A 24379-nucleotide genomic window follows, 5' to 3' on the forward strand; every position below is an offset into this window, starting at 1 on the left:
TGGAGTAAATGAAATCTCACATTCGAGATCCTCATACGTCTCATGATTGAATACAGGTCCAGGGCATGCTCTGCCAAAATGGTGTCCACAGTGCTAGTGACCTTCCAGTGGCCCCACTGCACATTGAAGAAGGTCAATCACAAGCCACGCCCCTTGGCGTCATTGTCCCGAGGTAGGCATCTGATATAATTGACTTGCTCTGCCTCTGAGAGAGCCCAGAAGTTAGAAATAAAAGTTGAGACTGCCTTAGCTGCCTCAGAAGTCTTCCAGGGGCTCGAGGTCTCCACCGTTGCTGCTACTGCTGGGAATGGAACTGAAGCAAGACCAGTGCATTCTTGCCACTTAGGCCAACACCAAGGGGGGTGGAGGGTCTTGATCTCCCTGTGCTCCCCAGAAGTAGGCACCAAGTCATCATCCTCAGAGTCTCCTTCATTCAGAGAAGGTGCCCCAAGAGCTAGAAGGGCCCCAGCTGTCACTATGGTGGGCATCTTTCAAGAGGTAAAATAGAGTGAAGGGGCAATTTTGGTTGGTGTGAAAGGAGTGCAGGAATGCCAGTAAATACCATTCTAGAAACAAAGCCTAGAGTAATGTAGAGCATGGAATTCCATCAGTAGTAGCTGAAAATATCACTTAGGAATAGAACTGCCTCCAAGATTTTTGAGCATGCAGTCATGGTAATGTGACGGTGGTAATCTTCCATGAAGTACTAGCGGTAGTCACTGGCAAACTGCAATAGCCACATCAGCTGAAAGCATCGCTTAGGAATAGAACTTCCATATCACCTTGGCTGTGGGACTTTCAAATATCATCAGATGTCGTCATCAGTAGTATTTAGTGACTGCTCACTGCATACTATCACATCATTCAACAACTTGCTTGTGCCAATGTATTGAGCTGATGGAGAAGCAGTTTTTAAATTTGCAGGTGTCTCTGCTGCTCCTGCTTGAGCTATCATCACTAGGCATTGGCCGGGGGAACATCATGCCCAAGTTCATGTCAGATCATGCTGTAACCTTTTACTAACAGCGGGGAAATTAACATTTTACCATTTGCTACTAGTGGAATTACATTTGAAAGGCAATCCAGAGTGCTCTGGAACACTCTAGGCTAGGTCTGGGATGCTCTAGCCAGGTCTAGATGGCTGAGGAATAAGAGGTGTGTTCATTTGTCAATATTTGATTCCGAGCATTGGTGTGCTGCTGACCTTTTTACTATTTGGGCATGCGGAGGGTTACCTACATCTCCTCACCAGTGACCCATGCTAGAATCTGTCAGCAATGCAGCAGCTCACCATAACATATGACATCCCTCATTTGTGAACACAGGGTCCTATCACATACACACGAATTCTTGTTTGCTCATGCCCCCAATTACAGACTCGTGAAGTACTTACAACCAATAGATGTGCCTGTATATGGAGCTTCAAGTCATGTGAATGATCACTGTGCCTGCTTTTGTACTTTCTTCATCTGCAGGTGGTGAACAATCAACCATATGGAAGCAGCACATTATGAATGGAGGGATCACATGCATGTCAAGGGCTGTTGTCCTCAACAGATTTACTACTGATGGGCCTTTTCATTATGATACTCATCTGACACTCAAGCCATAGTGGATGTATGCAGGCATGCCAATTGCATTTAACAGCTGGCATTTATGCACACCTGCTTACGACCACGATGCCTTCAACTTTAGTTCCTAGTTCCTCTGGTGAGAACAAGTACCATTCACAAAGCACCACCCTTCAGGTGATTTTTGCGGTGCATGCAGAGCCCTTGACTGACTGACTTCCTAAGCATTGATTCACATGTGCTGAATGGCACTCTGAGGGTATGGAGGTGAAGTCCTAGGCATTGAGCCATGCACCAGTGATTCTTCAAGCCATAGGGGCTCAGCTGGAGTAAAGCCCTTGGGCCCACATCTGAGGCTGTGAAGCAGGTAAGCACCGCCACTGGTGAGTGGCATTTATAGTGAGCAATGCAGATGGTTTACCTCAGACAGCTTTTGGTGGGGCATACATTAGCCCAGCATATGCATTCTTTATCTGCATCTGCAAGTGCAGTGCCAGGTCACTAATGCACCCGAGGGAGCTCATGCCCTCCTGTAGAGCAGTGCCATAGTCATTTTCGAAAATCAGCTGCTCATCCTGCAGGGCATCCGCAAGCAGAAAGCTGTGGCTGGTTGCCAGCTTAATGGGGAGGCCAATGGGCAGCAGCCCATAGAGCAAAAATTCACACTCCAAGCATGTTTGACGCACTAGAAAGAATTAAGGCAGTATGTGAGCCTGAGTACATGGGATCAGGGATAGCAGGTGGGAATGCAGTAGTTGCTACTAAACCTAAAGAGGGCTCAAGCTGCCCATGCATCTGCACCCTTTGGCCAGGCCAGGGTCAGTCCATGCTACTTGGAGCTTCAGCAGGTAGCTGCGAATCCTGGTAGAGATCACATGGATGCAGGAATGAAAGGCATAGTTGCTCACCATCATTGCTGCAGCCTGCCACTCATAACGTGTGGGGTGCAGAGGTAGTTGAGGTTTTAGGCTAAAGCACTTGAGGGTTTGTAAGGTGTGTGCAGTTTGAAATCCCATCATGGCACAAATCGGCAGGTGGCATTTCTGCATGACTTCAGCACTTTTGACTATCTCACTCAATTCTGCTTCAATCATGGTTGTTCAACCTCATAATGAGTTTTATTAGAGATATCTATGCTAAGAGTTTTGTGTTGAAGTAACTAGAAATACAAGTTTCATGAAAGTGCAGACTTCTGTGGGGTGCTGATTGTAGTTGAAGGGATAGCATGCCGAAGGACTGATCACCTGCAAATTGACCAGCAGAGGGTGGTTTGAACCTAGTGTGAACCTGCAAGCAAATGGATCAAACTAGTGCTTACTAAGCGAGCAAACGTGTATGTACACCACAGCATCATTGATGTGCATCCTTCCTGTCGTCTTTCCTTTCACGTCAGTTCCATTATCGGGGCTGGTGTGATACTGGTTGAAGTGTATTTTGCAGGCTGAGTAGTGAAATGAATGGAGCCGAGCACATGACGCCAACGAATGAGAGAAAATGAGCTCTCAGATGGAGCATAATGAGGCACATGGTTTGCATCATTGCCAAAGAAATTGTTGCCCTGTATCAAAATCAAGTTAGTAAGACCCAAGGATCGAAAAAACTACACTAACATATCTCGCTAAACCTCTAGTATTGGTTTGTTTTGGTTGAGCTGAATGTCCCTAGTAAAAAGGTGAGAATGAGTGGGAAAGAGACGCAGGACCAACTTACCTTGAGCCCCAGGTCAGGCTTTGCATTAGCATCATTCGTGCCCTAAACAACAACCAAAATATAAAAGATGTCAAGGCACAATGCAGATGTGCACACCCTGCTGTTTGAGCACTGCTTCCACACTCCATACATAGACCTTTGCATCTAATCCAGCACTGGCAGTATTTTTTCTATCAGGGGACATGACCACAGCAATGAGTTCATTGTCATGCAGGAGTAGATCCCCAACTTGCTGATTTGTCTTGGGGTCCCAGATGGGAATGGAGTAGTCAGCTGATGCACTCACGAGATAGCTTTCGTTAGGTGATGGGCAAATGGATCTGACAGCGTTGGTATGACCCCAAAGGACGACAAGTTCCTCTCCATTAGTTGATCGTCATTTTTGGATAGTTTTATCAGTTGATGTGGAAAAGATGTAGGTGTTGATTTCTTCCATGATGTGGACTGAGTGTTGCAGTTGATGAAGTAGGACTGACCAAGTGGTGAGATGTGTCACTTGCACCTGGCAACAGCAGGTTGTCCAGGATAACCTATGCTTCGTCATGAGTCCCTCGCTCCTCTGTAGTGGTGCTTTCCCTGCTCACCTAGTCGAACTCCTAGTAAAGGTCGATTCAAAGTGATGGAGAGTACATCATCTTGATATCATGTTCCACCAGCCAGCATCTTATACCATTGCCATTGAGGAGGGAGCACATCATTCCCACCTGCTTCTTGTTGAGTAAGTCAGTGGGTATCCCAACATGATTTGCTCACCTTCCCAAAGAGCATCCTGGTAGTGTTGTGCACCATATGGCGGTCTCATACATGCTGATGAGTCAAACAGTGCTACTCCCCCTCTAACAGATGTGCTTGGCTCAGCCTCATCACAGAGCATGAATCTGATTGAGAAAGGACAACGTGCTTTACAGACAGGTAGACAATGAGCTTTGAGATAATGCGCAAAATAAGAGTTGAGGAGAATAGATGGTGGAGAGGTGATGAGTGGACCTGCTAGGCGCTTAGATTTGGTTGATCCTGCAGTTACACCTTGTGGAGAACATACGTTAGTGGCAGTGAGGCGACTTCGGTTCAAATTTCAATGCACCTTGGTTTGTTCCATATCACTAACTACTTGCACTAAATCCATCAGCAGCGAGCACTAAGATATGGAGTTTGCATGAGCCCAGACCCTGACATATATCCAGACACCTGGACCAACAGTGAGAGTCAATTTTGATTGTAAGAAGTGAACATGTAATTGTGCATTATGGATCGGATGATAGTATGTACGGAATAATTGTGGGAACCTGTAAGGTTTTGCACCTGTTCATCACATGAGTCTACCAGGTTAGACTTGCAGCCCAAGTTCAGAATATCGGCTTAGGCTAGCATACATCACTACTCCAACATGCAACCCCCTGATGAGGATTTATGTGGCATTCAGGTCTCCCTGAGTGAATTTGTCTCCATTGCTCAACATTTGTCCACACTAGAAGACACGGAGGATTTTCTTCATTTTGTACTTGCTGGATGCCTCTGATGGGATGATATGACAGCTCACATATTCCTAAATGCCAGACAAGGAGTGCTTGCCCCTCCTATGTCTCAATACCAACTGCACAGAGACATTGACTCTGTTATAGGCGTTACATGCAATCTCCCATTCAGATTGCCCATGTCCATTTTCCCCTTGGTATCATTTCGCAATAGCCTCACAGAAGATAACCATTTAAAATGCACCCTATCTTACCCCAAGGTGGGAAGACTTCTATCGAACATCCAGTATTCTGACAGATTCACCTTCACCAGAACATTGCAGGGGTTCCACTTTACAAAATTCCCAACATGCCTTTGGGAAAAGTTGGCTGACACAACATCACCTGCATCTTCTTCCCCAAACTGTACGACCCAAGTAAAAGTTCTGCCATTCCCCCAGAGACCATAGCTCTCATCTACAATAAATGTCTTTGGCCTGTGGTGTTACAGATGCGGTTACCCCCCTATTCATTCTCTTAAACTGTGTATTATGTCATGACCGCACCCGGCTGTGCCATCATTAGACTAACCGATTGCCATACTTGTATTACATCGCGACCGCCATGTGCCATCGCTAGATGACTCATTTCCTCTTATCTCTGACTCGTCTATGACGTATGCGTCCACGACCCCTTATCTCTGACTCGTCTTGATGACATATACGTACCTGCCCTAAAGTAGGCTACACCTATATAAACCAGGTCCTGTACTTAGATAGACTTCACTTTAATCTACTAGGTCTTACCTGAACTATCCTTCGCTTAGGACCTCCAATCCTAAGTCGTCTGATAACCAATATTCAAGCCAGAGACACTCTCTCTGACTTGTCTTAAGAACCTTACATTTGTAAGGACACGATCCGGCTTCAGGCGTGCTCTTATCGAGTACCTGTCGTCGCGCCCATCCTAGTCTGTTGTAACATGTGGTCATTAGTCTCAACCCAATTGATCAGAGTCAATGGTTGATTACTCATTCTGCCGCCATGACTTTATATTGGGATCAGAAAGGACAGTTCCACTTTGGTACACTGGATTTTCTGACACATCTCCTCCAACAGCTGGGACTTAAAGTTCTAGAGTTGCTTCAGACCCAAGATGGGTTACAGGATGCATTTTTTGTTCATGAGCTAAGGATAGAGCAGAGAGCATATTGCTGGAAGCTTCTTGCCAGCACATGCTAGCTGATGCAAAGGGGCCAGGCACTCATCCTATCATGTATGGTAGAGGAACGTACTTCCTGTCAGACCTAGTGAAGGACACTGGAGCTTATCACCTGCCCAACACCAGACCGATTAACGCTGAAACCTTGCTGACCCTGTATCAAAGAGATTTTGTGGAAGACATTGAGGTGGAATTCTCGGAATCCCACTCATCAAGTCGGTCAAAAAACCCACACCTCAGCCACCATCCAAGGAAGTGCAAGACAACTCACGCACTCCATGACTCAAGCAGCAGCGAGGAAGGTTCTCAGGTTGAGGGAAATGTGGCAGAACTGGATATAGGAAGCCACCGCCCTGCATTCAACATCCATTCAGGGAAGATTGTAGATTCAACATCTAGCAATCTATCTGCCATTCAGCATCAGTTTGCATCTGATGTCTTTCAGCTGGTACCATCTCCAAAGTTAGCCTCTGAGCCTCCTTGGATACTGCTCAATGCAGTGGAGAGGCAGGGAGCTAGGGTGGACATATTTGATTCACTGGACCTTGGTGGAGTTTCTAGTCAGATTCAGTATCAAATCACTAGCAACAGCGACTGGAATGACTTGGTATTTGGGCACTACTTTCTAGCCAAAGGAGCCTTGACAGTTAAGGCTCTTCAGCAATTTCCATCTGCATCCTACTATCAATGATGGCTGTCCCTCATGGAGGGGCTAGATGAAGAAAAAGCTGATAATATTCGAAACCTTCACCAGACATGATTCAATGGATTCTGCTGGGTGCCCCACCCCTCCAGTGACCATATGTGGTTCATCAAAAGAGGTGGCTGGGAATGGACCTTCTTGCCATCTGGAGAACCCAGGAATTGCCCCTGCCTGGCACTCAACCCCAGATTCAATGGCAAAAATGTAGCTGTGGTGCTGGGTGAGCAGCAGGCTGATATGTAGGACCAGGTTTTACAACAGTCTCATAAAGAGTCAAGCAGTAACGGGCATCAGATATAACACTGTAACCTACTGGAAACATATGACTGTTTTGGACTACTGTGCAAGTGAGTTCTCTGCTGCATGTAAGCATCGCAAAATGCCCGCTCCACCGTCCCTGTATCTGAGCGGATCATAATGACAGCAATCAACATCTGCCGAATGCGGGTGTTTATACGTGCACTCCATGGTGGTGACAGCACTGAGTTCCACAACACTGGGACAGAAGAGCTCCACTTCGATGAAGTAGCTATGTTGCTGGAAATGCACCTCGCTAGGCTTTTGAATGATGAAAAAGGCCCTCAATTCATGGTATCTTGACTGGAATTGCATGAGCCATTAGACAAGTTATTCAAAGAGCTAGGTGATAGATTGGTACTACCAAAACATATCAGAATGTTGAGCGGGGGGAGTGAGTGGCAGGAGTGAGTGGCAGGTGGTCGACAATCAGCTTCAAATGCACATCCTGAGGAGGGAAGGGGTCAATAACCAGGTTGTCTTTCCAGAGAGATGACTAGTCTGAGTCACAGACTAATGATCTAGTCAAATGTCAATGTTGACATGTTATTACATAAAAGGGTTGTCAGAAGTAGTTGAAAGAATCATGTAATTTTCCATAATGACAATTCAGTTATCACTTGTTGCTTGTTTGCATAAGGAACTAAGTTTTAAAAGTTCTGCAACCACTTTGACAATTTCAAGGACATATAAGACTATGAGGACTATGACAACTTCAGCGACTTCTGAGACATAGACCCATGTGACTACTTCGAGGACCTCAAGGACATATAAGACATAAATTCAGGAGCAGCTAGAAACAAAAAATTTGATACCATGAAATGATAGTCCAACATTCTTTCATCCAAATTCACCCTAGGACTATGTATCGTACAAGTACAGATCTTGAAGTCCTCAACCCAATAAGTATATGAGAAGTGCGTGTAACTAAAAGTACATTCCATTGCTAGATATATGCTATGTGTGATTTTCTGCTGCCCCTTTCAAGCAAGAGATATTTTTGGTCCAGATAGATGGGATGTGGAGCCGAGAGGGTGTTCAGTGGGCCAATGAGGTGCTGGGGGTTGGAAAAGACCCGCCAATCAAGTCAGTGAGAGAGACAACAAATTGCAAAAAACCATAGCGGGACATCCGGATATTGCATTCTCCATAGACACAGCCTGATTTCAGTCCTCACAGATATAACCAATAGCTTTCAAGGTGGCAATCTTCATAAGTGAGGTCGTCCCTGCATGAGTGTGAGGCACCCACGCCATGGTGGAGGGGAGGACAAAGGAGGTATTGGGATATCTCAGACTATTGCTGCATGCCAGATGCAATATGCAGCTGGAAGTTCAGAGCGCTTGTGCAAATGATTGGTCCTGATCTCCTCAGCACTACAAATGTTTCGGATAACTTCTGCAACTAGTGAAAACATGTAGAGCCATGCAGTACTGGAAAAGTACAGCGAGGTCCAAATGAATGTAAGCGAGCCCAAATTACAAAAACAATGTGTGACATTGACAAGTAAACCAAGAGGGTTCAGAAATGGTGACCCAACACTGTGCCTGCAGCAAGTGTGAGCATGCAGTTGAGAAGAAAAGGAACATTCATATGATGAAGGGATCCAGTTGAGCCCCACTATGGGGGCATTGCAGAGGAGATGATGGGGGTCTGATGAATGACAAATCAAAGCCTTGAAGGATCTTGGACAATAGATCTTCTGAATGTCTGAATAGCTGTTAAGAACCATGTTGCTCAAGGGGGAGAGAGACTGACTCAGAGGGGCTTGGCCTCAGCTCATACACTGTGCCCCTTACCCAAGTATGTGCCCTTCATTTCATATGAAGTCTGATGATGGTCCGATGAAGTCCAGAGGACTTCTGGAGGCTGGCTACTCTGCTGGAGAGCACTAGAGGACTTCCAGAGGAGCATGGGAGAGTTCTGGAGGAACACAGGAAGTGCTCAGGAGAGTTCCCACTGCAAGGTAATACTTCTACAGGAAACAGGATGGAAGGATAGGAGGTATGAAGGTCTGGAGGACAGGAGGACAGGGGGACAGGAGGACAGGAGGGCAGGATGATGGAGGACAGAAGGACAGGATGTCTGAAGGTACAGAGGGCAGGATGTCTGAAGGACAGGAGGATAGGATGTCTGAGGGTTAGGAGGATGGAACATCCAAAGGACAGGATGCCTGGAGGTATGAGGGACAGGAGGTCTGGAGGTCTGGAAGGAATAGGGGCTACATCGGACAAAGTCCAATGTAGAAACAAACAGAGGTAGACTACCCTAAGGTAGAGTTGGAGAGATGAGGGTTGGACCTAAGTCTGGAAAGAGGGTAAGTGCCAGAAGGTGGAGCTCCGGCCTAGGGAATCAATCCCTAGGCCTGATGGGTAGGACAGACTTAGGTGGACCAAAGTCCGAGAGAGGATTGGGCAAGTCTAAGTTAATATTCAAACTAAGGAACTACAGGAGTATCTACAGGGGTTATATACTCTCCATGCCCTCAGTCAGATAATGAAACAACGTCTCATTGTATGCCCTGAAATGCATCACTGTCAGTTACTGTCAGTTGGCATTGGATAAATGCACTGACTTACTCGACCAAGTTTTCAAAGTGGTGGAAATGCATCAAATACTGTGCTCATTCAAAAATGGTTGCAAGGCTGTCTAGGCACCAGGGTTGTTCCAGTTTCATTCCGTATTGATGCGTTTGCTGCTGTAATTGACCCCATATGAGAATTTCATTAGCCCTGTTCATGACTTGGGATAGGGTTAACCAGATAAAATCTACGTCTGCTTCGATGTTGTGCAGTGGACATACTTCCCCATTGACATTCATGAATTTACGGTATTCAGATGAATCACCTCTGAGATGTAACTCTTGCAAGCGTCATTATATTGATGTTCGACAGGCATATGATATGGATGTGAAGTTAGATAAAAGGCTGGAGCTTAAGCACGAAAATCAAAATGACGGATTAGATGTCAGGCTAAATGATCATATTCAAGTTAGGACAAAAGGAGTATTAAGAGTCAGGACAAGAGTATTAAGAGTTAGGAATCTGTGATTGGCATGCATATGGATCTGATACATCATCAGGGTGTTTGATCCATGCATTCTATATCCACTGAGGGCAAGTAGCCAAATGTGAATGTTTGATGTGAGCATGAGTCAGAATATGAAACAACAGTGTTTGACGATACACCCTAGTGTGGCGAGGTCACTCTACAGGCAGTATGTTAAGATGTACAATAACATCTGCTTTGAATTATGGAGCAAAGGTTTGTACTTGAGGAACATCGAAGTGTTTTTGGATAGAAGAGCACTGGCATGGGAGGTTGAAGCAAAATGTGGCAACTTGAGAGACTTCCAAGACTTTGGCAACATCTGCTTTGAATTACGAAGCAAAGGTTTGTATGAACGTCAAGGTGAAGAGCACTGGCATGGGAGGTTCAAGTAAAAAGTCAAACTTGGGAGACTTCCAAGACTTTGGTGACATCTGCTTCAAATTACAAAGCAAAGGTTTGTGCAAAGATCCAGGTGTTTTGTTGCCTCATGGTGGGAGGTGCAAGTCAAAAGTGAGAACTTCGAGACTTCCAAGCCCTTGGTGACATCTGCTTCGAATTACAGAGCAAAGATGTGTAGTTGTAAATATTAGGATTAGAGACTACAGAAACTTTGACCACAACATCTGCTGTGAATTATGAAGCAAAGGTTTGTACTTGAGGAAAGGTTGGAGCATTTTGGATTGGAAGGCACCAGTGTGAGTTCAAATCAAATGTGGCACCTTGGGAGACCAGACTGGTGACTTTAACAGCCTTAGTGGCCCCTGAGACTTTAGACATCAGGCTTAGAGGCTATAGAGACATCAGCCACAAGCATCTGCTTCGAATTACAGAGCAAAGGGTTGTGCTTGACAAACGTCAGAGTGTTTTGAATACTAAGGTAGATGACATGCAAATCCAATGAATGTCATGTGATGTGACTGTGCTGTGACACTGTGCAGATAACCTCTTGCCAAATGTGCCAAATGTGCCAAACATTAGTTGAGGTTCGGATTGATGATGAGCAACATTGACAGGTAGTAGATATGTAAGTACATTATGTGCAAGTACTAATTGAGTGGGGAGTATATAGTAAATAATACAGTTAGTGTATGCAAGGCCTGTCAGGCAGATGTCACAGACTCAGAGGGGTGAAAATCATCAAACTCCTTCATGATGCTTCTTCATCAGCATCATGACACATTTCATCAGCCCGTTCCAAGATTTCTTTGAGAACAAAAGAAGTATCTGGCTGCTTCTGTTTGCGCCAGCGCACTCCTCGAATAGTGATGATGTCTTCTTCATCCTCAATCTCCTTGCATGTCACAGAGTATTTATTGGAGTGTTGAGAGGCTCCCAATATTGACATTACAGGTGTCTTGCTACTACTATTGACAGCCACCGGCTTGAAAAATGCAGCTGCTTCACATCAGAGATGAGTTTTGGTCTGTGGTGTGTATGGAGAGCCTCGCATGAGTGGTTCTCTGAACCAGGTTGCAATTGTGGATTTGGTGGATGCATCTATATGCTATGCAAGACCATGAGACTCTAATCTTAGGACACAAAAGTACCACTTGTCACAAGAAGCAGGTTTGCCCTGTGAAATTTTGATTACTATGCTAGCAGTGGCTTGAGCTCACAGAGTGGAAGAGCTTACTACGGAGGTAGTGATGGTTGTAAGTAGAAGTGATAGGGAAGAAATAATAGCTGGTCTGACACAGTAGGATCCTAGGCATAATCAGCTCCAAAGACTTCAAGTTGGTTTTGCGGGTGCCAAATAAAACTTATCCAGCAGCCATGAGGATGAAGGGGACCTCACGAGAGCATTTTTGTACCACCGCATTGAGCTGGTAGTTGGTGAAGACAGTGACTCACTGTGCTCTGGTGTGCATCATGATAGATAAGCAGGCAATCGATAACAAGCTTGGCACTAATGAAAACCTGCACTGGCACAGATACCTCTCGCAAAGCCAACTGTTAGTGTCATTCGAAAGGTGATTCAGCATGATTGAATGAATAATGACATGGACACCAGTACCAGTGTCCGCAATGGAGCTTGTGACCATATCCACATTTCAAATTGGAGTATTAAATTGACTTATTAGTAGTACACTACATATGGAAATTGCAGGCAAAAACAATTCATATTAATATAATAGAAGGGGTAATGAATGTACACGTACTCATAAGCAACCTGGAATTTTCCCTCCCTGAGTCAAAGAACCAAGCATGCCTCTTCATCCTCCTCCAAGCCCTGTCAGAAACTCTAGTGTCGACTATGAGGACAAAGGTGGAGCCAGTCCCCATATCACTGCCCCTGCTGTGAAAAACTACAGCCAACCCCAACTCCTGCCAAAACGACCCGGGGTCATCTTGTCTCACCAAACAAACACACCAAATGTGCAAGGTCACTATCGCTTCCTGACACCGTTACGGTGTTTGATTCATCTGATGATGGTATAAATGAACCCATATCACCCCCTCCCATAATCAATCATCTATCTCATTACATGAAGAGGGCAAAAACAAAACCCAAACCATATCATCGGAGGGGTCCTAGCACATTCGATTGCTGTTTCTTTGACAATCAACTATGCCACAATGACACTATGAATCTGGAAGATATTCAAATGGTATGATATTCAAAGAAAATCCAAACCTTGATTATTGATATATATTATATCAGAGCAATGATGTACTGGAGCGTCACTTGCAACACCTGTCTTCTGAGGCGGCAGCTCAGGCTGTTGTTACAATGCATGCTGATGTTGAGTGGAGGCACATGTGTGCTTTGACAACAGCTTGGGAAATTCATGCATGTGAACAGCACTTGAAATTTCTTCACATGGTTCTCGAGGATGAGGGTGAAACATATGCCAATGCTAGTTTAGAGTCGCTATGCACCTCGATGAAAGAGCTTGTAAGATCCCCCAAGAAGGGGATAGAAGATAGCATTAGCTTGGGTGTTACTGCATACAGCCATGATGTGACATCATTTGCTGTTGGAGACGCGCAACTAGATTTCCTTAAGAGCGCCGCTCATATGTGTTTCCCTACTCTTGAACGATGTCACTACTGACATGATCACTTACAAGTCGCATACTCAGATTCCTTGGACAGTGTGAGCTCAGGGGACTCCTCAGAAGATAGCAATGGTGGTCAAGATCCAAAATCTCACAGTGGGTGTAAACATGTCAGGCTGTCGCATTGATGCATGTTTTATTTATAGAATTGGACAAAACTTTTCTCCTGTAGTGTGTAGCACTTTGCAATTCATGCCACAGGCATGTGTCCCATTACTTAATTGGTACCACGCTCAAAATGGTATCAGAATGTTGCGTCATCATGTAGCAGTATGTAAGTTGACAGTAGTAATGCGGATTTCTTGTTGAGATCGTGGCAAGTTCAGCTGACACAATGCCATAGCAGTAGATTCATACCCTGATTTCCAGAGGGTTGAGTAAGGAGGCCTGACTCAGGTTCAATGCAGCCGCACTCAGTCCTGAGAATTCAGGTCCAATTGACTCAAGGAAGACTACTACTAAGTATACTGTACACCGCAAACAGCACCCCAAACCCTGACTGATGGTAATAATCTAGAGTGCCTTTTGGGACACTCATCAAAATGGTAAGTTACTCACTCCGTCCCAAATTAGAACTGACTTCGCTTCTCCGAGATTTATGAGAGGACATCCTGACTACAGGGGTCAGAATAAAGCAGATTACAAGAGTAAGTCGGGAGTAAGTCTGTATCTAATACAGCAGGACGTATCTAATTCAATTCAATAGAGTCCTGGTCATTATCGGCCAGCGCCTGCCAGTGGGGACTCATGGTCCACAATGTTACAGTGATTCTAAACCTCATGGCAAGAACACAAACAAACACTGACAACTTGAACTTGGACTTGGCCCATGCTATGTAGTGTCTATAGTACATACCAGTCACCTATTTGAGCCTGATCATCCTTCAAGTGCCATTATTACTAGTACTGCTCATCCGATCATAGCTTACTATGATGTCAAATTTGCCATTGCCAGCTGACTCGGACTGGTCGTGGCAGAATCAGTATCATGGCAGCAGCAGTGGCTACAATGATCAGATTGGTGAGTTTTCGAGTCCATCTGAAGGGTATTTCTTGTGCTCCAATTATCTCCACATCTCAAGTGCATGTCAATCTCCCCCAGCCTGAGATTGAGCCGATTAACCCTGACTTGGACGTTCATGACAATCATGTTGCTGGCCACTATGACTGTGGGCCAGGGTATGGCAATACCAAGACCGTAGTGTCAGATCCTCAAGTCGATTACTATGGTTATGGTTCAGACTACTTGACTTGGAATGACCATGATGGCGGCAGGCTGGACCCGTTCTCAGGCTATCATCCCATTCAAACTGACCAGCAATTGTCTATGGGCCAGCCCAACTTGGGGTCATTCACATCACACAACCTGGGGTGTCACGGTTGTTTTCAAGATTCCGCTGTAGATCATGGTTAGCAATTGGCTGGCAATAGTAGTAGTCATGGTAAATTTTGGAGTCTCATTCATTTTCATTGTCTTAAGTTCACAAATGTCTTTACTCAGGGTATACTTTTGATTGTCACCTTGAACAAGCCCATAGCTCAAGCTGCTCAATTGGCACACAAGACTGGGACAGGCAATTCCTGGGGCAACTCAATCCTTCCAGTCAACATGGTGGCCACACTGATGGTAGTAAGTTTTTGAAGTCTTGCTCGTTTTAGCTGGCTCAATTTGAAAATCAAAAATTTCTTCATGCAGGATATATTAACCCCAGTAATTTGAATGTTCAACTTGAACCTGGGCGATATGTCTCTCAGCCTGAACAGCAGCTACCTACTGCAGCTTGGGTTCAGTCTGACAGTCTGGAGAATCATAATTGATATACAATTGCAGGTGACCAGCACATTGCTACCAGTAGTCATAGCAGTAGGCTCAACCTCCTCCTTTTTCATCATCCTAAGTTCACAGTTTCACAATGTTCACAGAGTATAATCACCATCTTCCCCAAACCGACAACTTCGACTATTCAAATCTCCAACATGCACACTCAGCATATGCAGCAATCGATGCTTCAACATCAGTCATTGCCACAGGGTGGCCTGGGGTATTATGGCCATCCTCCATATCATCACAATGTTACAGAAGTCCAGCAGGTTCCTGCCAGCTGCAGTCATACCGGTAAGTTTTGGAATCTTCCTCCTTCTCCATCATCTTAAGTCCATGATGTTCACAGGGTACAGCCTTCTTCAAGTCAACAATGTGAACTGTTCAAATCCCCAACCCAAGCATGGGCACTATGACCCCCAGCCCAAGCAGCAACATGTAGTTCAGTCTTTGCCATCAGACGACCTGGAGCATCATGATTGTTCTCAATTTCCTGTCGCAGATGGTGACCAACAATCGATTGGCAGCAGTCACACTGGTGAGCTTTCATTTTTATTTTGTTATCACATCAATCAATTCACAGTTATAAAGTTCAGTCTAGATTTGGTCCCTACACAGAGACGCAATGGCAGGCAACTGCTGCCACAGCCAGCTACCATTTGGATTTCAACTTAGAGTCAATGCGACCACCATCATCCAAAGAGTGTCCCACATTTAACAAACTTGACAAGAAGTTACATAAGGGTATTAAAGCTATTGATCCTAAACTCAAACATCAGCACCTCAAAACGGTCCATTTTTCTTAGTGCCATACATATGCCCAAAAAATCATCACTGTCTGTGGGATGGGTACCATCCCCTATAACAACACCAATATACTTAGCGCCAGAAACACTTGAGAATGCAAAGGCAGCTGCTTCAACAGCTATGGTTACGGCCATATTCCAGAAGACCCTGTTCCCTGATGCGAATGTGCTCACGCAATGTGCCTCGGACACAGTGGACAAGGTCATTGCTGAATACTTGGGCGAAACTCATGCTGGACTCACCCAGTGGAAGTTAAGGTCAGAGGGCAGTCAGCACATGTCAAGGATGAAAGGCAAGCTGAAGCAAGTATACATCAACTTTCAAAATGTCACTAAGATGTCGATGTTATCAGCTTATGGATTGGCTTTTGAGATATCAAAGAGCAAGCAGGAGATGATGAATTTGTGCATTGCTAATATCCAATATCTGCTGTTAAACCACAATTTCGAGGACGTGTTTGAGGTTGGTTACTTGAAATGATCCTCCCCTTACACCAACTAACATATTATTACAAAATACCAGCCTACCTCTGTGGATGACCTAGAGCTTCTCCTGGTCCCATTTGGCCATGCGGGTCTCTGCAACTTGCTAGAGTACCTCACATCAGTGAAGCAGTACTCCAGATATCTACTCCTCAATCAAGACAGCTGGAAATCCCTGCCTTAAGCACACTATCACCCTTGCCGCCACAGCAGGGTATTGGTCATTGGAGAAAAGTTTGGCTGGTTGGTCTGCAGCCTTAGAATTTTTGACAGTGGACGGCAAAATCTGGTATGAAGGATTTGTGTCTCGGATGGATGAGCTGCCTGAAGTCCTTGGAAATAGGTTTGATCAATTGTTAAATGACATGTGTTGTGCACTAATGTAAATAGTGTACTTGGTACTAGTACTTGCTGTGAAATGATGCCATGATTACTAGTACATTTGGAAATGCTCTGACTTGCAAGATCAGGGATTTTTTGCTAGTAGTACCAAGCAATTTATCAAGAAGTAGTTTATGTTACATATGTGCCATTAATTTGTGCTTAACTAAAACTGTTGGAGTCCGGTTTAGAACTTACTGAATTCTTCAAGTAAACAAACTTGGACTAGCCTGTGAGCTCTATCCCAACTTGCCCCTGGCAGCCCTCACTAGTGCATACAATGATGATCAGACATCACTTTCAAATATACTTACCCTGCCAGTGCACCAACCCAGAGTCTACTTAAGAGCTCACACCTAGCACAGCATGAGTTACTGGCACCTCAAGTCATTCTTTGAACACGAACCTTCAAGTCTGAGTACTACTACTAGTAGTAACTGCTACTATGTCTTACACAAACAATCCTCATGAAACAACCACTCAGCCACCCCCTTCAAGTTGGGTTGAGAATGTAATGGCTCATGTCCAACCCCATAAACACATATCTGAGTTTTCTGTATCTGGGAACAGTGCCAGTGAGGTAGGTGCCCACTTAACTCAGTTTTTGCTAACAAGCCTACTCACATCACAGGTTGATTGGAAGGACCCCCAGGCCGATTCAGTTCCCAGTATTGATAGTACTACCTGTGCAGTCACAGAAGACCAACATTCAAGTTACTGCTCTTCTTGATAAGGTATCAGAAAATCAGGGACCTGCTGTCACAATGAATGATGAACAAGTACCTCTGACTCATCCTACTCCCTGGGCCTGAGCCAGCAGTGAAGCGCATCTGCAGGGAGAAGACTGGTACTAAGTGAGAGACAGTCTTTGATGTAGTCAAGTTTGGTGAGTGTCATATCCCACAATCCGGACCCATGTTCCATCATATTCCCACGCCTTCCAAGCCTACATCCAGACCCCACTTCATATCCAGCTCATTCCCAGATCCCCTTCCACTGTGCTCCACACCTCAGCAGGATTGACTACACTCCGGATTTACCCCTGAGCTCCAGACCATCGGATCTCCACTGCTAGCCTGATCCATACCCCCCTGTCCCATCCACCCTATGCACACTCCATCCAGCAAGACATCCAGACTTCACCTTATCTTGGATTCCGGACTATATCCACCTTCTCGTATTCCAGTCCTGTATCCACCTTGTCTTCTGGATCCCCAGATCTCCAGACCTCCGGATATTAACACTGGACCTATTCCCACCCCCTGTCCAATATCCTGCGCCTATCCCCATTTAGGCATTCTCTGCCTTCCGGCTTTTGGTTACCTCTTGTTCCGTCTTGCTTATTGATCCTTGTATGAGTCTTCATCTCTGAGTTCATTTACTTATGTTCCGACTTACTTACTAATGTGTTTCCACATGCTCGTACATAGCCTTGCTGCTTTGCTTACTGATCCCCTCAGATATTGTTCAGTATATAACCCCTGTAGATGTCATATCCACATATCTGGATCTCAGATCCAACCCTTATCTCTTCTCAGATCCACATCTTATCTCCGATCCTATCCGCATCTTATCTCCCTCCAACATCTCATCATTCAACCTGTCCACTCATCTGGTCCGGTCCACAACTCATCCGAATCCAACCAGCACTCGTCCCCTTTTGGTAACCCCCTAACTCTGGTATTTTGGTTATCTGTATATCTGTCCTGCTCCCTTATCCACTACCTATGTTTCATTTCTGTTTCATGATTTGTGATCCATTTCTACTTACCAATAGACTATCCACATGCTTTGTACATAGCCTTAGACTCTGCTGATTGATCATTCTGTTAGATACCTATAGTATATAACCTCCTGTAACTTTCTGTAGTACCTCAGTTTAAATATCATCTTAGTTCTGCTCATTCCTGTCCTCTGGACTTGAGTACCTCTACTCTCGTCACCCTCTGAGACTTAGGATTGATTCCTATAGTCTATCCGTATCCGCCTCTGTCCCCGACAGTCCATTACCATTAGTTTCTAGTCTGGACTCATCCGGATTAGCCCTATAATACTTATTCCTCATCCGGAAGTCATCCAGATCCATTACACTACTCATCCGACCTTGCGGACACACTAGTCTTGCCTTCCTGAAATAAGGGGCAATACTCGGGTAAGGGGCACAGTGCACGAGCTAAGGCCAAAGCCCTTCAGATCTAATTACCCTTTGAGTACGACCTTAACAGTAGATACTCCTGTAGTTCCTCAGTTTGAATATCAACTTAGACTTGCCCAATCCTCTCTTGGACTTTGGTCCACCTAAGTCTGTCCTACCCATCAGGCCTAGGGATTGATTCCCTAGGCTGGAGCTCCACCTTTCCAGCACTTACCCTCTTTCTGGACTTAGGTCCAATCCCTGTCTCTCCAACTCTACCTTAGGGTAGTCTACCTCTGTTTGTTTCTACATCAGACTTCATCCGATGTAGCCCCTATTCCTTCTGGACCTCCGGACCTCCTGTCCCTCGTACCTCCAGGCATCCTGTCCTTCGGATGTTCCGCCCTCCATACCTTCAGATGTTCCACCCTCCATACCTTCAGACATTCTGTCCTCCTAACCCTCAGACATCCTATCCTCCTGTCCTTCAGACATCCTGCCCTCTGTACCTTCGGACATCCTGTCCTTCGTACCTCTGGACATCCTGTCCTCCTGTCCTCCTGTCCTTCTGTCCTCCAGTCCTCCGGACCTTCGGACCTCCTATCCTTCCATCCTGTTTCCTGTAGAAGTATTACCTTGCAGTGGGAACTCTACTCCTGTGCTCCTCCGGAAGTCCTCTAGTGCTCTCCAGCAGAGTAGCCAGCCTCTGGAAGTCCTCTGGACTTCGTCAGACCATTATCGGACCTCATATGAAATGAAGGGCACATACTTGGGTAAGGGGCACAGCGTATGAGCTGAGGCCAAGCCCCTCTGAGTCAGTCTCTCTCCCCCTTGAGCAACATGGTTCTTAACAGTGAGGAGCAACAAAGTAGAATGAAGCAGTCATTAAGTAAGTGAAGGCCTGTACAGCTGTTCTTATAACTCACACATCAAGACAGCAGAGACCTCATTGTACTAGTACGTGCATCATGATCATGATGTAGTAATAAATTAAAAAATTGATCAGCTTCACTTGGGTAGGACACTCCAACTGAAGCAGCTCATCAAGACACAATCCCTCTCATCTGAAGGCACTCACCATCTGAGTTACATATTTAAAATGAAGATACTCATTCCAAAGTTATTTGATGTCTGAGTCTTAGCTTCTTGAACAATAATGCTTTCAGTGCGGATCCCATAGCGTCCAGGGATCCATCAGCATACCCTATAGTACTGCTGTGAGTGTTGGTTTGTTCTTTAACATCACTTAGTCTACTCACTATTTGAAACAGTCATGCCTGCTTTCAAAGAGGTGCTGGTGTACACTGGAGGTGTCACCAAGAAGACTAAGAAGTGCAGGCCTTTGCAGCATCATGATGTCAACATCCTATGCTATGATCTAAAAGAAGCCTGGCTTACATTCAGGAAGTGACTAACCGGCCATGGCTATTCCCATCAGACTTGGAAGTTCGAGTGTCATGAAAGTGTAATGACTTCAGGTTTGAGTGATAGGGACTTGGAACTACCAGTAACCTCAGGTAAATTTGATTAGGATATTGTTAAAACATTAATAGCTTACCCCATCCCCTCTTGCCATAGAACTCATCTTGTACTCAGGCTAGTAAGTGAAATCAACCAACTTGATGACAAGTTGGTCTATGGTAAATCATCATGTCACGGTGACGTAACCTAAGTGTGACTGGCAAGCTGACTCGAGCATTCAAGTTAGGTTGAGCCCACCATAGTCTAGTAGCAAAGCGCACAGTACTTACTCTGTGACAGCCTGAGAGGTAAAGTGTTCGACATGCATCCAGCTCAGATGGTGAATGATATACCTTATGCACCCCACAGCTTGCTCTTCATGACTCGGATAACTTGTCAGATATTGTAAACTCTCCTGGCTCATGCCCCCTGTGGACCTTTCTCATATTGCTGTCCTGCCAAAGTCAAAGGATTCCTACCCCCAATGATGATCTCAATGTCGTCATGATTCAGGTCTAGCCAAGCACATAGTACTTACTATCGGCCAGCCGCTATCACTTCTCCTAAAGGCCAGCCCTGCTGTGACAGAGGTAAAGTGTTCCACATGCAACCAGCTTAGATAGTGGTCATATATCTTATGTGGCCGCAGCTTGCTCTTTATGATATCATAAACTCTCCTGGCCTGAGTGGCTGCAGACCTTTCTCATATTGCTATCCCTGCCAAAGTTGAAGGATTCCTACCCCTGATGATGATCTCAAGAAAGCAGTTAGCACTGACTGGTGCTAATTGACATGATGTCATTGTGATTCCTGTTGGTATTTTTAGAAAGCCTGGCATGGGTTCTCATTCACAATGCACAAATCAAACGATGGCTCATGCGATTTCTTAGATGACTCGGCCAGTGTTGCTATTTGGGCCATTATATATTATTACTGATATTTATGGCGCCATGTAGGGATGATTTGTTCAAGGTTAACTTACTCAGCTATATTCGGTTGTCTATCCACTTACACATTCACAGATCAATGCTGATATCATCCACGATCTCACTACTGGCATCATTGCCACCATGGCCCTGAAGGCTTTCATCCTTGTTATTTCCAACCAGATTAACTCCACATTCAGAAGGGACCAACATAACATCAGATTGATTCCCTGCTCTCTCAATCTCCCTTGATGCCACCGCCCTTGATGGCCTCATCAACCTCATCCAATTTGGTGGAAACAAGGTTGTCAAGGCAAAAGATGGTGCTGGCTCAGCAGATCTTTCCATTTTTTACATAGGTGCTAAGTTCACCAGGAAAGTGATTTGTGTCGTAAACAGCGAAAAGGGAATTGTCACCCTGACATTTATCAACCTTGCTGCAGGTGGTGATGCCCTCAAGAAGGAAATTAGCAAGGATCTAGATTAGTTCTCTGCTCCAGTTGAATTCAGTGTGGGTCAACAGTGGCACTGAATGTCTTTGGTGCTGATGACATCCCAGGTTAACAGTGTCACCAAGATCCATTGTCTTTGTAAGATCACCCCTGCTGATAAAGCGCTTGTCAATGTTGCTCTTCCCGACATCTCTGCTAACATCAAGAACATCTGTATTTTTCTTATCCAATTCAACCTCACCTAAAGGTATTGATATTCCAGGGTGTTGCTTTCATCAGGCTTCCAAACTCTAATCTATACTGCAGTCATCTCAGCCTGTATAAAATTCATTGAAAGTGTATATTATTTACTGCATGGCTTGCAGCCACTTCCACTGCAAGACCATTGGCGTGATGTCGATAGACCCTGGGTTCAATACACAGCTTCTTGACCCTTATCACTCCATCTGTGATGCAGGCTTTCTCATATGTGTCATTTGTCTTTCAAATAGTTGGCTCTCTACCATATCGTGACAGTCTTGACCATTTTGGCAGATAATGCCCATTTTAGACAATAAGCTTATGGCGTCTAACTGCAGCGACAACCCATCACACTCAATGTCAGTTACGGGATGTGGCCCATTGCAGTTCTTGGCACATTCTTCCTGTGGGCACCTCTTCATGCTTTCTATTTGACAACAGCTGTTGCTGTTGCACTAGAATTCCTCTTCACTACCAGGGGATTCACCATTGGCTGGCATATGAGCCTGCTTCCTGGTATCCTCTGTTCCTTTGTTGTCTTTTCATGGTTACTTCCTAGCATGGAGGCGCTGACTCAGACACTAATATTTGGTATGTTTTTGCGCTTTTCATTTGTCAGTTCTGCATTCACATGTATTTCCTACAGGCCTTATTGCAATGAAGATGGAGGTTTCATTCATCCCTGCCAAGGTGATCATCTTTGGTACTGTGATTGGTGATTGGGCTGTTGCTCATCATCGGGGCATCATTTGGATCGCACTTTGGCATGTTGAACTGTCTTGTTACCAATTCTGGCTTGTGTGTCACAGCTTGAGCGAACAGGTGTGTGATCAAAGAAATATTGGAAGGAACAAGTGTCTTGTCGTTTCTGCTTTACACTTTGGTATAATTTCCCTTGCTGACTGCATATATGTTTCTCACCCACATTACACAAGTTTTTTTTGTTATTGAAGCCCATGATATTCATGTGACACTTCTGCCTTCAATCATACCAGCATTCAGTTTGCGAGAGGTTACAACTATACCCCTTTACATAAAAGCAAGTCAATGAAACAAATAGAATGCATTGATATGAAAAGCAGGTTTCTCTTCAAGTTAGCTGTTTTTAAAGGGTGCATTGCAATCCAGCAGTCCCTGTGGTACCCAGTCTATGAACATCTGACCCTTGGAGATTCTTGCATGTCTCATGTCATGACCAAGGGCAAGTGCACCATGAAGTCCTTTACTTACTGTGATGCAAAACCTGCAATTGGAGCCAACTCAAAGTCATGGCAGCTTTGTCATGGCAAGGGGTAAAACAGTCCCTTGCCATGACCAATTTTTCCAGCCGACGTTGCATTACACATGACTGACACATGACTGTGCGTAACTAATGCACCAAACTTAAGCTTCAAAGCTCTCCTTCATGGCCACCACCCAGGATGATGACACCTGGTGTTTACAGGCAATATGGCCAGCAGCATCCAGTGCATCAGACCAAATGTTACAGATGACTATGAAGGTGTGTGCCTGTTTGCATGTAAATTTTACTGATTGATGACTTCAGGGTGGTATACTGAGGTGACACCCAGCAATTGTATGGTCTTATCAATATGCTCCAGCATAAACTCTGAGATTGCATGGGCACTGGATAGGCTGCATCAATCATGTGCAAATGATCAATTCATCTTGAAAGCTATTCCTGGTCTAACAGATGCACTGTTTGAATGGCTGGAATGGTATGTGGTAGAAGGATATCTGGTGGCAGAGCAGTATTGACTTTTTGCTATGCCTGATGCTGAACACAAAAAGTGACGGCATGCCCTAGAATCCATATTCATTCTCTGAAATTCAGCCACAAATGAACCCAATGCATATGAGCTAGCTAATCATTCCTGAACACTTCCACTACTATTCAATGCCCTCACAAACTTCACTCCAGACACAGATATGAATGCTGAATTTATTCTCAATGCCATAGAACTTCTGCAGGCCATATCCTTGGGTGCTATCTTGCCAGATCCTGCTTCGAACAAGAGAGACCCCCTCCCCACTCTGCTGCAAATTGCAGGTTACTCATCGAATCACTCCCTTATTGTCTCAGCTTTGACCCTTGAAATGGAACCCAATAGTTGCAATCACCAAGTCTGCTGCCTTGAACGTGGATACAAGCAGCAGAGGTCAAGACGTCCCTCCTCAGATACCCTTGGTTCCTTGGTCAAATCTCATTTTGCCATGAACTATGATCATTTGTTATGGGATTGGGTGCCGCTCTCAAGTGAGAGCAGGGGGTTCAAGGCAGTGTGGCATATTTTCATTATTTGATTTTTGATTTTTGAGCTTGATTCACGTAAGGGCTTGGGCCACAGCTGGATCACAACGTTCCAACTCAAAGTAAACTTTGTTTTGTATTTTGCTGGATTGAACAATGGTTCTGACTTCAACTTCTAGCTATCATTTTGACTATCATCAACATTGGGATTCAACTGCTGATAGGCCAAGTAACCGAGGACATCTCTTGTGACCTAATATTACCATTGTGATGTAGGTATCAAGTCGCTGCCTTCGATGTCATTGTGACGAAAAAGGAAGTCAAAGAACTACAGTTCGCAAATACTAAATATTTGGT

The 24379-nt window shown here is 44.9% G+C and overlaps 7 protein-coding genes across 7 annotated transcripts; 5 read left to right on the forward strand and 2 right to left on the reverse strand.

Moving 5' to 3' along the window:
• Positions 1–1993: 1993 nt before the first annotated feature.
• On the reverse strand, positions 1994–2665 carry BJ212DRAFT_1299140 (uncharacterized protein; the record flags this gene model as incomplete). The annotated part of the gene is made up of 3 exons (XM_041332813.1): positions 1994–2256; positions 2405–2432; positions 2480–2665. The coding sequence occupies 3 exons, from the start codon at positions 2663–2665 to the stop codon at positions 1994–1996; spliced, it is 477 nt and encodes a 158-aa protein (XP_041193844.1).
• A 290-nt stretch (positions 2666–2955) lies between these two features.
• Positions 2956–3465, reverse strand: BJ212DRAFT_1480163 (uncharacterized protein; the record flags this gene model as incomplete). The annotated part of the gene is made up of 4 exons (XM_041340028.1): positions 2956–3129; positions 3182–3232; positions 3282–3323; positions 3376–3465. The coding sequence occupies 4 exons, from the start codon at positions 3463–3465 to the stop codon at positions 2956–2958; spliced, it is 357 nt and encodes a 118-aa protein (XP_041193845.1).
• A 2543-nt stretch (positions 3466–6008) lies between these two features.
• On the forward strand, positions 6009–7259 carry BJ212DRAFT_1299141 (uncharacterized protein; the record flags this gene model as incomplete). Its single annotated transcript, XM_041332814.1, has 4 exons — positions 6009–6563; positions 6776–6879; positions 6909–7006; positions 7030–7259. 4 exons carry the CDS (start codon positions 6009–6011, stop codon positions 7257–7259), a joined length of 987 nt encoding a protein of 328 aa, XP_041193846.1.
• A 5333-nt stretch (positions 7260–12592) lies between these two features.
• On the forward strand, positions 12593–15563 carry BJ212DRAFT_1299142 (uncharacterized protein; the record flags this gene model as incomplete). The annotated part of the gene is made up of 15 exons (XM_041332815.1): positions 12593–12616; positions 12670–13051; positions 13091–13162; positions 13239–13340; positions 13551–13611; positions 13688–13713; positions 13773–13831; positions 13991–14087; positions 14149–14475; positions 14568–14696; positions 14763–14851; positions 14898–14930; positions 14990–15182; positions 15238–15426; positions 15472–15563. 15 exons carry the CDS (start codon positions 12593–12595, stop codon positions 15561–15563), a joined length of 1875 nt encoding a protein of 624 aa, XP_041193847.1.
• A 141-nt stretch (positions 15564–15704) lies between these two features.
• On the forward strand, positions 15705–16361 carry BJ212DRAFT_1480165 (uncharacterized protein; the record flags this gene model as incomplete). Its single annotated transcript, XM_041340029.1, has 2 exons — positions 15705–16157; positions 16218–16361. The coding sequence occupies 2 exons, from the start codon at positions 15705–15707 to the stop codon at positions 16359–16361; spliced, it is 597 nt and encodes a 198-aa protein (XP_041193848.1).
• Positions 16362–21341: 4980 nt separating this feature from the next.
• Positions 21342–21566, forward strand: BJ212DRAFT_1269982 (uncharacterized protein; the record flags this gene model as incomplete). The annotated part of the gene is made up of 1 exon (XM_041330842.1): positions 21342–21566. A coding segment is annotated over one exon (225 nt), but the record flags the coding sequence as incomplete, so codon positions are not given.
• Positions 21567–22142: 576 nt separating this feature from the next.
• Positions 22143–23989, forward strand: BJ212DRAFT_1500064 (uncharacterized protein; the record flags this gene model as incomplete). The annotated part of the gene is made up of 6 exons (XM_041341575.1): positions 22143–22362; positions 22418–22593; positions 23168–23272; positions 23465–23489; positions 23732–23821; positions 23883–23989. 6 exons carry the CDS (start codon positions 22143–22145, stop codon positions 23987–23989), a joined length of 723 nt encoding a protein of 240 aa, XP_041193850.1.
• Positions 23990–24379: the final 390 nt, after the last annotated feature.

This window comes from Suillus subaureus (assembly GCF_016647635.1).
Source record: "Suillus subaureus strain MN1 chromosome Unknown BJ212scaffold_13, whole genome shotgun sequence".
Taxonomy (NCBI): Eukaryota; Fungi; Basidiomycota; class Agaricomycetes; order Boletales; family Suillaceae; genus Suillus; species Suillus subaureus.